This window comes from Patagioenas fasciata, chromosome 1 (assembly GCF_037038585.1).
Source record: "Patagioenas fasciata isolate bPatFas1 chromosome 1, bPatFas1.hap1, whole genome shotgun sequence".
Lineage (NCBI taxonomy): Eukaryota > Metazoa > Chordata > Aves > Columbiformes > Columbidae > Patagioenas > Patagioenas fasciata.
The window spans coordinates 8,616,767-8,629,575 of record NC_092520.1 but is presented as its reverse complement, the minus strand read 5'-3'; the positions used below and the strand labels follow the sequence as shown (position 1 = coordinate 8,629,575).

Here is a 12,809-nt window from a genome sequence, read left to right as displayed (position 1 = left end):
TTCTTTCTCCAGTGAGGATGATAAGAAACTAGCCAAGGCTTATTTGTCTTGAAATAAAATCTCAAGCCTTCCAGCACCCAAGCCCACCTGCACATCTTTCTTTCCCCGTGCTGTTCCTTTTGCTCTATTGCAACCACAGTTCATTAAGATGAATCGTGTTCTGTTGAAGCTGCCTCATCAGTAAGTATTGCTGAAGCAATTTAGTAATGATCTTAATGTGCAGTGCTGGGTATTTATAGCCATCTCAATTGGCTATTAAAGTACAGCCCTGCACTTTGAAATTGCCACTGCACCACTTCAGAAATAGTTAGTGGGATGGAGTTGCAGAAAGTACTACTCATTTTGGTAGAAACCTCATCCTTTGTGAATGATTTCTGGAAATTGATACTTAAAATCTACTATGAGATTAGATGTTCATTTTGCATATTAACCCAGGGTTCTTAGAACTGCTTGGAGAGTCTTTAAGAACTGAATGTTTTCGAGGGAAAAACAAAATAAAACAAATATATGTATATAAAATTGCTACACAGTCTTCCAAGTAGAATTGTTTATTCCTTTACTGCTAAAAATGAGAGTGAAACACAAAAGAGGGAAATAGGAATTATCACAAAAATGTAAGACTTCAAAAAGGTGATATCCTGCAGCTCACAGGACAGCTCTGGTTTTAGGTGAGATAACCAACCAACCAGCTAGCTGGCTTTTAAATTGCATTTGAAATTATCTTTGTTTGTCTGGAGATTCATTACTTTATCAATTGACTACTTAGATGGTTGATTTTGATCCAATGAGACAACAATTTGATACCACCATCTCCTTGCCATTTAACTGTAATTGTAACAAAAAACCATGACAGAATTACCTTCTCTGCTGAAGATAAAGAGATGGTAGCTAAAGCCTGAAATACTAGAATTGAAGTGCCACTTCAATAATAATGACTATGATTATATGAGACTACAATAAATAGGCACTACTTTTTTTTTTTTTTTTTTCAGAAATAGGAGCCACTCTACAGAATGATCATTTAAAAGCAATATTTCATATGTGGTAATTTATACAAATGAGATGGTAAGTCTGTAGTGACCAAAGGCAGCTAATACATTTAATATCTTATTTGTGCCATAAAGCAGAATGTGATAATTACAGCAGCATGCACATATCATCACTTAAATTACAGAACAAGATGCTCAGCCTGTGAAATATGAAGGTGCAGATATAACCTGCCGCTTTTTCTCCATCGGGCATTAGCAACACTAATATGTCAAAATATTTTTGAAAAACAGCAGTGGCTTTTATAGCAATATCACAGAGCTCTCTAATTTTATGACTTTCAAGAGAAAGTAATTTTCATGCAATAAACTATGCAGACAGTCACATATTCTTACATTAGACAATCCTACCCTGCAGCGAAATCATGCCTTTCAGTGATGTTAACTTCTAAGTGATGTTTTTTGAATCACTATCTTAAAACTGGGAGATTATGTATTAGTGCTTGACAGAGCACTTTCTGCTAATTGGATGAAATACAAGTCCCTTCAAGCAAAGGCACTTCACAAAAAGTGATATTTAATTTCAGTTGTGGTTTTCTATTTATACCTGTGGTAAGTGATAGTGTGCTAAAGTAACATGAAGTGAAGCACTTAAATTAGAGAACCTAAATTGTTAAATCTAGGTTTGGGAAAGTTTACCTGCTTCTTCATTTTTCTACCACTCTCTTTTTTAAGTTGCCTCATTTTGTTCTGTTTTAGATCAGGATTCAAAAAAAAGCTTATAACACAGAAGGAGAATAACACCCAAAACCAGAAGTAAATTCATAGCTCATGAGATCATAAGACTTAAAAGACCATAAGAAATTCTTCAAGGTTCTGTTCAAACTGTGGAAAAACAATTTTGTTGAAAACACTTTGGAGTTACAAAAAAACCACTTCTTAGCATGAAATCAAAAATATTTTGAAGGTTTTAAGTGATCATAAATTAACAAAACATCTACTTAACGTCACATTAAACTCCCCCTCCTCAAATGCCAAAGTTTGCTATGCAGTCTTTAGTATCCCTTAAGCTAGAGAAAATGAGCCAGTACAGTAGTAGAAGTGATACCTATATTAATAAGATAAAAAGTATCATCAGTCTGAAGCAAGCACTTAAATCAGTTATCAAAAAGAGATCTGAAAGCTCTCAGTGTTCTCTGAAATTCGGAAAGAAATAATTGGGGCTCTTTGTCTGCAAAAGCTCCTTCTTTCATTTTAAGTGCTGTAGCTATTACCCAAGATAAAAAGGTAACCTTTGGCTTTGCTTTAGTAGATAAAAATGATAAGACTTCTCCTAACCTTACCAGGAGCAGCACTTGTAAAAATTAAAAGCCCTCTCTATTCCACTGTTCTGAACTCAACAATTATTTGGCAGACATTTTAAAATACACAGAATTCTACTGTACTTTTTTGATTATGTCAGTTGTCACTGCAAGCTGGGATGGCATCTATGTGACAAAACAATATTTTTCCAATAAAGCCAAACTAAAATGTGTCAACTTCTATGAAACAGAAGCATGAACTCCTATGAAACAATTGACAGTAGTGGAGTACAGAACACTTCAGTAACGATGCAAGGTAAATCTACAGTGGAATCATACCTTATATTGATGGTGTAAATCTCTGCATCTTCTCAAGAAATCTCCATAATTAAACAATGAGCTAAAAAATATGTGACTTAAAACATACTGATTCTTCTCTTCGTGTAGTAAGAAAGCTTCACTGCTACACAGTGACTTTATTCAGTGTCATCAAGAATAAAACAAATGGTTATGTGAAAAGGAAATCTACCACGTGTTGCACAGTCGCTTCAGGACAGCACAGAAAACAATGAAATGGAAACTCTGGAACTGGTTATGCCCAGTGACTTCATCTAACATTTAGATGGCTATACATAATTAAAAAAATGCATGCGTATTATCCCTTTTGTATTCATCCTATCTTATTTTTGAGTGTTTTATTGAAAAGCCCAGTTTAGGAGCTTAGTCTTCGCTGATTAAGAAGAAAATTAAGATAAGGAGGATAGCAATCCAGAAAGAAATACAGAATTGGGCTGAACAGTGCTTAACAGATGCATTAATTTCTAATTTAGAGCCCTCAAACATAATAACACTCCAAATTGATCAAATGAAAAGTCCTGATATGACCTTAATTCTGAGAGCAGGGAAGAGCAGAGGAGTCAGCACCCCCAAATATATTTTGTTAAGTGCCCAAAGCTGCGTAGGATGAACCTGATCAAAATGTATCATTGGCTAAACTCACCAGGAATGAGAAAAGAGCATGTTAAGAGACCACAGGAAAGAGACACAGCTGCTGACCTGTGCAGAGCCTTTCCCTCTAAAACAGTGAACAAAAGGGCAGTTTGAACCATCACTACAAGATTCTGATGCAGTTCAAACACTATAAGGATAATTACTGTTGAATTATCATGAAGGGTGTGAGAATTCAGTCCTGTTTCTCCATGATTTTATACTTAAGTCACTAGAATATCTGGATGGAAGAATCAGCTATCCTTTGTATTGTTCCTTTTTTGAGTGTTTTTAAGCCTGCCATTTTTCCTCTCAAGTTTCGTGGTACTCAGCTGTTCCCCGTCACATACTCTAAACTTCATTTCTGCAGCTGTGTTGTCTTTTAGGATGTTACATTTCCTATAGAATTTAGGTCAGAAGTTTATTATGTGATCCAACACTTCTGTAGTTACTGGAAGCATTATTTTTTTTTTTTTCTGGTATATAATATCAGAGCTTAAGGTATCATTTATGTATTGGTAGGTAAAATGTCACACAACCTCTGTGTTTAACTGGGTTTCTGATTGACAGAAATTAGCTACAATAGTAGAAATGCATTTTACTGATTGATTCTTTTAAAAATGAAATTTAAAAAACTCATAATTTCTACAACTAATCTTACATCAAGCATGCTACTCAATACTTCTGATTTCAGTAAAAAGTCAATTTGCAGTGGAACAGGACAGCACGGAAATCCCAGAGGCCAGTGGAATTCCTTTGGTTTAAAATCTCCCAGTCAAATGCAATTGTATGGGTTTGAGCTCTGTCATCTCTGAACAGTGACTGAGGCTTGTAATTCACTGCTCATACACAGTTCTTAGCAGGGACTTACAGAGTCCTAATACATGAGTTATATCACAAAGCCAAATACCACCAATAAATTGCTTTGGTTTGGGTGTGTGTATGTTCGTTCCCCAGGGACAAATACTGCAATGTACACAATTCATTCTCATTACTGTTAGTCTTGGTATGTTTCAATATGGAGCAAGAAGAGCACATCACTTAAGGACAGAATTTTCAGTAATGTCTAAATCCTATTGATTTTTAATAAGAAAGCTGCACTGTGTATCCTTCCTCCATTACAATCCTCAGCTACTGCAAAGACTCTGGCTGCTAAAATCTGTCCTGAGAGTGACTGAAATAAAACACCTGCTGTTTACTACTAAATGCTATGCAAAGGCAAACAGTGAATCGCTATAATTGTACATCTGAAGAGGCACACATGAGGCATACAGAAGACAATCTCCTGAGCACATGAAAGAGAGGAAAATCCTGCAATGATCACAGTTTGCAATTACTGTGAAGACACAGACTATAGACATCAGCCAATATTATCAATCAGGTGTGGCAAACTGATGAATGCACAGCGCTAAATATCCACACAGCTGCAGTTCTGCCGGAAACCTTGTTTTTTCTGTTACACAGCTCATTTGTGTCTCTGTTTACCTCTTCCCAAAAAGTCAAGTTGAAGGATTATACAGCCTTTTAGCACATATGATGCTAGGACAGGTTTCTTGTAAAGCGACAGGAACAATTGAACAGGGATCTGTATTCAAAAGGGACCACCTGGAAGCACACAACCATGGCCTTTCCCCCTGCCATGTGCTCAAAGCCATTGCTACACCATGCATACTTCTGATGTTCAAAATAGATTTGCAAAATTAACCTGTGTCTTTATATAGTGGCAGCTAGCTAGAAAAATTAAGATCCACTTAAAAACATCCAATCTTTATGGTCTCAGAGATATAAGGCCCTCATTCTGAATTCCTCAGATGAAATTAAAAGAATATTTCTATAAAAAGCCTTCCTTCTTTATCACCTTCAAGTGCAATGATCTACTACACATACATAGGTAAGCTAATGATCTCTGAGTTTATTTGGCATTATGGCAGACAAGTTTTGCTTTCATGAGCTAAATTCTCAACAGAGCGAGGAATGAACTCAGTATATACTGACAGACAGGGAAAGAAGCAACTGAAAATATATTTGCCACCCCAAGCTTAGAATGGAATGGCCTTCTTGTCTAAATACGAAGTTCACTTGCTTTATTCACTTTGCAAGTGGGAAGGAAGGATTGGTGTGGTAGGAACTACCACGCTGATTTTCTGGTCCTGTTCTGGACCCAGTTTCACTCTGAGAATTAGGAAACACTGTGAACATAAATACTAAGTTGTTCTGGCACTTTAGAGCAATGGTGTGAAAGAGCAGTTCACAGATAAATCACCTGAAATATGAATAGATAAGTATCACACGAGTGACTAGCACTGAAACCTACGGCCAAGATTCACAAGCTTTATTCTCAACTTCTGACATGAGTTTGATGCGTCTCAGGAGATAGTTTATTTTTCATGGAAGATTTTGAAAAATTTAAAGGAAAACTGCTGTGGATGTGATAATTAGTATAAGATTTCCAACCCAGCTATAACCTGTTTTCTTCATTCTGCTTTTTTTCATCAGTGGAATACAGAAAGCGTACTAGGTTTTACTTCCTTACTACATAAATTATGAAGATACAAAACCTGGTTTTTGCAAAAAAATAGCCCATCACCTTTTTTTTTTTTCCCATCCAAGTTTCCAGTTAACTTACTTCTATAATATTGAAGTGAAAATTAAAAATATATATATTCAGCTTAACAGTAAAATTCATTATTTACAGTACATATCTGTAGTAAACTTCACATAAGAATATAGCTGTAGAACTGATGTTTGTAGCACTAATCAGTAAAGCTTCCTAGTCTGTCATAAAAGACACTTTTTTGGTATCCACCCTCTTTTATGAAAATAAATGTAATAAGTAGTTTCAGGCATACAGTAAAAAAAATATAATGCAAAAATGTTATTAGATAGCAATTGTCTCTTTTGTCCACTTCCACAAAGCAGCAAAAATTTGGCCATAGCAAATAATTTTTACTGTTTCATTACAACCTGAAAGGATATGTTAATTCCAGTTTCTTTAGCCCTAGGTTACTCAAAATGACTATTATATCACACACTTAGTTTAATTCCAAAGCTCTAAAAATACTGCTGCCTGCACTACTGTTCTGAGTTCATACACGTACAAAATCTCATTAGAGATGCTTTCCTATTAAAAAGTCAATTTAGCATTGTAATTGACCACAAGAATCCAGACTTTTGGGGGTTTACCCTCAGATGCGTGTTTACATATATCTTACTGTTCACCAAGAGCAGGGGATGATGAACATTCTACGTCAAATAACCATGATAGATATAGAAGAGACATAGTGCAATATTGAAAACAGAGCACTATCCTTACTGTGAATGGATAATCCTAGCAGCTCCAAGTGTATTAGAAACAAATATACTCCATTATTGGTATAAAAAGCTATGTGGAAGTATACTGTACTGTTCACATGAGATGAGATGTAAGGGAAACTACTGAAAAAGCTACAGGCTATTCAGTGTAGATGAAACGGGCAGAATAATCTCATGTGCATGGCATATATTAAAATATATGCAAATTTCTTCGTTTCATGTAAGTACGATTAATTAAAGACTTGCTTATGAAATAATTACCCTGCATCTAAAAGTCTACTGCTGTTCATTCTATTCTCACATACTACATACTGTGAAAATATTGATTTTCTTTGCCCAGAAATTAGCCAAGAAAAAAAATAATTTAAAAAAAAAAATATATATATATATATAAGTCAGAGGGAAATTTCAGCAGGAAAAACAATAAAATGAAATTTGTTAAAAATAACACTTCTGCAAAGAAATCTTTTTGCAAAAGGGAAGGTGAAAATATAATGTTCACAATCTATAGTAAAGGTTCTAAGAAGGAATTTGACTTTTTTTTTTTTTCACTAACCAGAAGGTTCTGTGGAAAGTGCTAAAGCTGATTTAGACTAATAAAGGTTTCATGTTAGACTTCCAGGTAATTTTGTTGAAGGATAAAAGAAAATTCTTCTGTGTATTGCGGTAAGGTAGTATTCTCATCTTCTTGTTCCAAAGATAACTATAGAAGAAACCATCAACATTAAAGTAGAAAGAATAAGTTCATAAAACCTTCTGAAAAGAGGGTCAATTCAGAATCTCTGTATTAAACAGCATCTGTGTATGTACTGCCAATGTATAGCACAATACCCCTGCATCTTGTGTTTCTTCAGGAGGTAACGAGCCATCTCTACAGTAAACATTAAATGAAACAAACCACAACTCCTTTAATTCTTCATGTTTCAGGAAGAGGCACACAACCATGAATTCAAGTTCTACCAGCCTAAACTAACTGCATTTCAGTATTTGACAGGTCAAGCAGTTAACAAATCAATGAAGTCAGATGCCATTTGAGCCACGAGAGAGGTTAAGCATCAAGATTAAAATGGTTGTCTTTTCATTTTCACATTTACCTTTAGGTCCTTTGAACAACTTGATCTCTACTACGGTCTCCAGAATAGGTCTCCTTCGACGAACGTACAATCGTACTATGGAGCCGGCCTCTTTTAGGGCCTCCACGGCTTTGCTGTGTGAGACTTCTGACACGTCGACCTCATTCACTCGCAAGATGCAATCGTTGACCCTACAAGAAAAGCAAAGAACCATAGATACTAAATGCTTCAGCTGTTGCTTTGAACAGAACAGAGTTCTGTTAGTAGTGCTGTAAAACACTTATTTGGGAAGTCTGACAGATGACAGAATTAAGGTAAAATGATTAATCAGCAAAGAGGCAGAGACAGAAGTTTTAGTCCCCTCAAAAGACACATCTGATTCAAACCAAAGTCTATCAAATCACTGTCAAATTACCATCCTCCTTCATAATTTGGGGTGGGATCCATAGGATGATAGAAATTAGTAATAAACATCTTGTCTTTACAGACTTCATTAAAACACTTTTTACTAAACAACATTCACGCTGCATGCTATTGCTGCTACAGTTGCCCTTAAGGAAATCAGTTGCTTTAATTTAATACAGACCAGTAATCTTTCAAATACCTCCCTAAATCTCTCATATTTCTTCATCAGAGACAAAGAATTCTAAGATATCAAAATAAAAATGACATCCTACAAAAATCAGACAATTTAAGAGAGAATGGTTCAGGCTAATAAATCTTTCACTGCTGACCGTAGGCTCTGATATCTGCGGTGTGGTAATAGCATCTATTTTTCATAGTTTATTGATAAAATTCCCTCATATTCTTACTTTGGGCATTTAGTATATTATCTGAGGATAAACTAATACGTTCACCCTAAAAATGTCCTGGTTAGATGGAGCAGTATTCTCCTTATCTGACAGATTCGTCCAAGTTGGAATGGAAATCTACACCTTGAGAGCACTAATACCCATCTCCAAAGCAGCAGGCTAATGACACAACTACTGAACCATTCTTTCTTTGCAAATGAGGGAGAGAAGAGCAAATTCCAAAGAACTAGATGATTTGAGACCCTATTGTTCTTATGTGAAGTCCATTTATTATGAGACACCTAAAAGTATTTTGGGAAGAGAAGAAAGAGGTACATGTAAATGAATGTGTTTTTCTGTGTGTCTGAAAGGACAATTGGTGAAGAGAATATCGGTTACTAAAAATATTCCCATTTCCACTATGTTTCTATACATAAAGATCAAGAGTTGAATGTAACTCTTTGCAGTAAAAGAACACTTGAGCTGCCTATTGCTCAGCAGTCTCGGCACATGAAGGGAGAATAGAGCTTTACTAAAATTTTACCTGAACTCTAGAGAATTTAGGGTGGATTTTTGTTATGTTCTTCTGCTGCTGATTTTGTTTAAAATACAAAACAAAACAACAAAAAGACCGCAACTATTTGAAACCAAGACTTTCTGTGTTATCAGCCTTTAGGAAGAACATTTACAGGGGGAAAATGTTGATAGCAGTCTTCATTTGACAACTGGTTAAACTTAGAAGGGTCACAATTGATACTTCCCTTCTGATAAAAGGTACTGTATTGCAAAGTTTCCAGTTTTCATTCAATGGTCGGGTTTGCTGCTTTCCTTCAATGCCAGAAAATGTTCAAAAAAAAATTGCTTTATTCTTTTAAATAAATCGTGAATACATCCTCCTAATGCTTCCAACTCAGAAATATAGTAATTATGTCTAAGCTGCTAGCCTTTCTATTGATATCACTACATATCTGATTCTTGTCAAATTTATTACTCTTATTGCTGTCGTATATGAAATACAATTGGCTATACCATGCTTAATGAACAACTATAGGATCCTAACCATTGGATGGTTATGAAGATGAAAAGTTAAGAAAAGGTTGTAAAAACACTAAAAATGAGAATAACATTTATTTTGTTTTCATGTTCTCGGTGCCCTGCAATTAATATTGATCTTAATAGATAACCCTATCTACCTAAAACCTCTCATAAAGGCTCTAGTGATGCCTCCTGTCAAGGGAAAAAGAATCTTTTGGAGAAAGTCAATAGACAACATGGAATTAACTTGCCAAAATCAGTAAGCCACACACCTCCATTTACTGAAAAAGCAAGACCCCTTGGAAAAGAACATTTACACTCCAACAGGAATCTCACCTTAGTGTCTAAAATTTGGCCTTTTGGAGTTAACTATGTCTTTAAAACAGTAAGACTACCTTTAATGGAACACACGAAGATTCACGCTGCTGCTGCAGGATTAATGGAAGAGCGAGAATATAGAGCCAATCTAGTGATACAAATACTTTCAGACAAAGTTTTTTGTTTCATACAAATAAAAACTTCATCAGTGCAGAAGCAGTAGGATGACAATTATCCAATCCAGTCTGCTATGACGAACACATCCAGCACTAGATGTCCAGCTATACCCACCCGAACCTGTAGGTTTCTTTTCTCCTTCACAAAGAAAAATAAGAAGTTTTTAGTTTTTATAAATAAATACAATTCTCAAGAACATACATGGACATGCATGAAATGTGTATGTGCAGGCACATATATACATGCCTATAGAGTTCTTTGACCTTTAACACAATGATTTGGGTGACGTGCTGAAGAAACAGTAGATAAACAGAACAGAATGATCTCAGAAGTCTACAATTATTCTTTGAGAATATTCAGGCCTCTAAAACAACAGGTCCATGCTACAATTAAATAAATTACACAAGCTGGTGAGCTGTCTCTAATGTTAACCTTAATGGCTAAATGATTACTTTATCATTATTAACTTAGAAACTCCATAATCCTTTTTCAATTTAGAAACATAGAGCACTTGGAAGTCTGTAGGTGGGTATATAATACACATAGAAGTTAGTGTCAGGCACAGATTCAGACCTGTGCCAAGGAGAGGATCTGCCTCATAATCCAGGATAGTGATAGAGATCCCTGTAGTTTCACCAATACCTACAGCAATTCAACACACAAAAATCCAGGCAGGAGGAAAAATGTTCCAAGACAACTTCTTTTGTTTCCACAAGATACTATAAATACATTTTTTTAGTATTAAAGCATGCATCTAACAGTCTCAGCACTTCTAAATTATTGTCATTCTACCTGTAAACCTTAACATCATATAGTTCTTTAAGTTATTTTCTAAGATTGAAAAAATAAAAGAATAAATCTCTAGTGAACTGTAGAAAGTTCTAACGAGAGAAGAAGCAGAAAATGAAGTTGTATTTGCAGCTATGGCTAATGACTGAATCAAAAATTAAGAAACTAAAAGAAATTGCATTTTCTCTAATTCTATACAGAAAGAACTCTTAAAATTTTTTCTTAAGATTTAGAAAGCTTTAATTGCTAAGATTTAACAATACAGTCTCAGCATCTAATGATGATACAGATTCACAGACTTCTTGACTCATTTTACTCCTGTTTCAATGAAAAACAATGTGCGATCAAAGGTATTTTGAAAACTAAATGTGCTGTGCTGGAAAGAACAAGAAAACCAAAAAAGACTTAAAAGCAATGTTCATGTTATAGTTTCTTCAGAAATAGAGGGACTTCACATCTCAATTCAGCACAGCACAGTCTCTGATTAATTTTTGAGTTGTAAGTAATCCTATTTCTATTTTAGCTTGGGGACTTGACATTATGCATATACTTAAATGTATTCAGGTCCACAGAATCAACCCTGCAGGTTATGGCTGAGTTAAAATGAGTTAGGCAACTCTTCCCATGGCTTGCTGGCTCATCTAAATACTTCAGCAAAACAGATAGATTCTACAAGATTTTTGTAGATTAATACAGATATGAAGGACACTGGATCGTAAAATACAGAGCACACGCTATAATAATGCCAAAACAGTTAAAAGTGACACAAGAAATGTGAGAGAGATTTTGCCAGGTAAGGTCAGAGACACAGAGATTTACCAATAGTTGCTGCTATCTTCAAAGTAAATAAGGCATTTGATTAATTAAGGAAAAATACTATTCTTTAGGGTCTTATTCCAAGGTTGTTCTAAACTTGACTAGCTTCATCTAGATTTCATGCTTACTGTTTTCAAGAAACTGTGCAGACATCCTTGAAAAGTTGATAATTGCTTCAGTTGAGTCGTAAGAAAACAAGGCGAGTACAATCCTGAGGCACTTACTGGAAATATAGTAGGTGACAACTGGTAATGATCATTCTGTTCACTTGTTCCGTGCAATATGTTGCCCAGAAGAGAAACCCAAAAGCACCCTAGTATGACAGCAAAGAGCTCCAGGAGACCAAATGGTCCTGCCAAGACACATTAGCTCACTTGCAGCTCCATGAAGAGCTACTTGGAACCAACTATGGACTCAAGAACAAGAGAATGATCTATCTATGCTCCATGGGAAATCTTGACACTAAAAGCTGCAGTAATCCATGGGTCTTAGCTGTCATCCAGGTGCCACCCTTTTTAGCTGCCTTCTTAGAAAAGCTTAAATGGATATGGACTTTATTTACTCTTTAGTCGAATCTTAGAAACCAAAGTAAAAGTGCTTTTATTGAGGCAGAATGAGTGCAAAGCTACGGCATAGACTAGATAGATATATATCTCCATATAACAGTATGGAGGTATCAGGTAGACAGCAAAAAAAAGAGAGAAAAGCACGAAATTTTCACTTTATTTCTTTGCTCCTGCTTTGTCTGACCTTTTTAGGCACAGTTTCCCTATAGATGGTTGATGCTTACTTTCTTCCAGAAGTTGCAAGAACACAGCATTCTAAGTAGAAGCACAAGATTATAGGTGACAATCTGAGAGGACTGATCCTTTCTTCAAGAGATCAGCTAATAATAACTTCAATACAATATCTGACCCTAGGAGAATCAGGCTAGTCCTTTAGTTAAAGGAGACTGACTCTCCCCTACTTTTTTTTGTTTTGTTTAATTCTATACACATCCTTCCCATTGCACAGTAAGTAAGACTTCCAGCATATAGGGGTAAAAAATGTAATTATTGTTTCTGGCTCACATAATTTATTTACAAGAGGAATAAATTATTAATTTTTTTTTTTTTTTTTAAATTTCAACTAAGAATTCAGAATAAAGGTTTTCAAATTTACTACAGGAGTCTTCAGATCTGTCTTTCCAGTTACAGAATATAGAGCTAAACCCAAATGACAATG

General features: G+C 35.3%; 1 protein-coding gene across 29 annotated transcripts in view; it reads right to left on the bottom strand.

Moving 5' to 3' along the window:
* Nucleotides 1–12,809, bottom strand: part of DLG2 (discs large MAGUK scaffold protein 2) — a 1,047,967-nt gene that overhangs the window by 319,960 nt on the left and 715,198 nt on the right. For all 29 annotated transcript variants that reach the window (XM_071798683.1, XM_071798777.1, XM_071799041.1 and 26 more), the window contains one exon: nt 7,681–7,850. In XM_071798683.1, the coding sequence (XP_071654784.1) occupies nt 7,681–7,850 (170 nt within the window). The remainder of the gene's footprint in view (nt 1–7,680; nt 7,851–12,809) is intronic.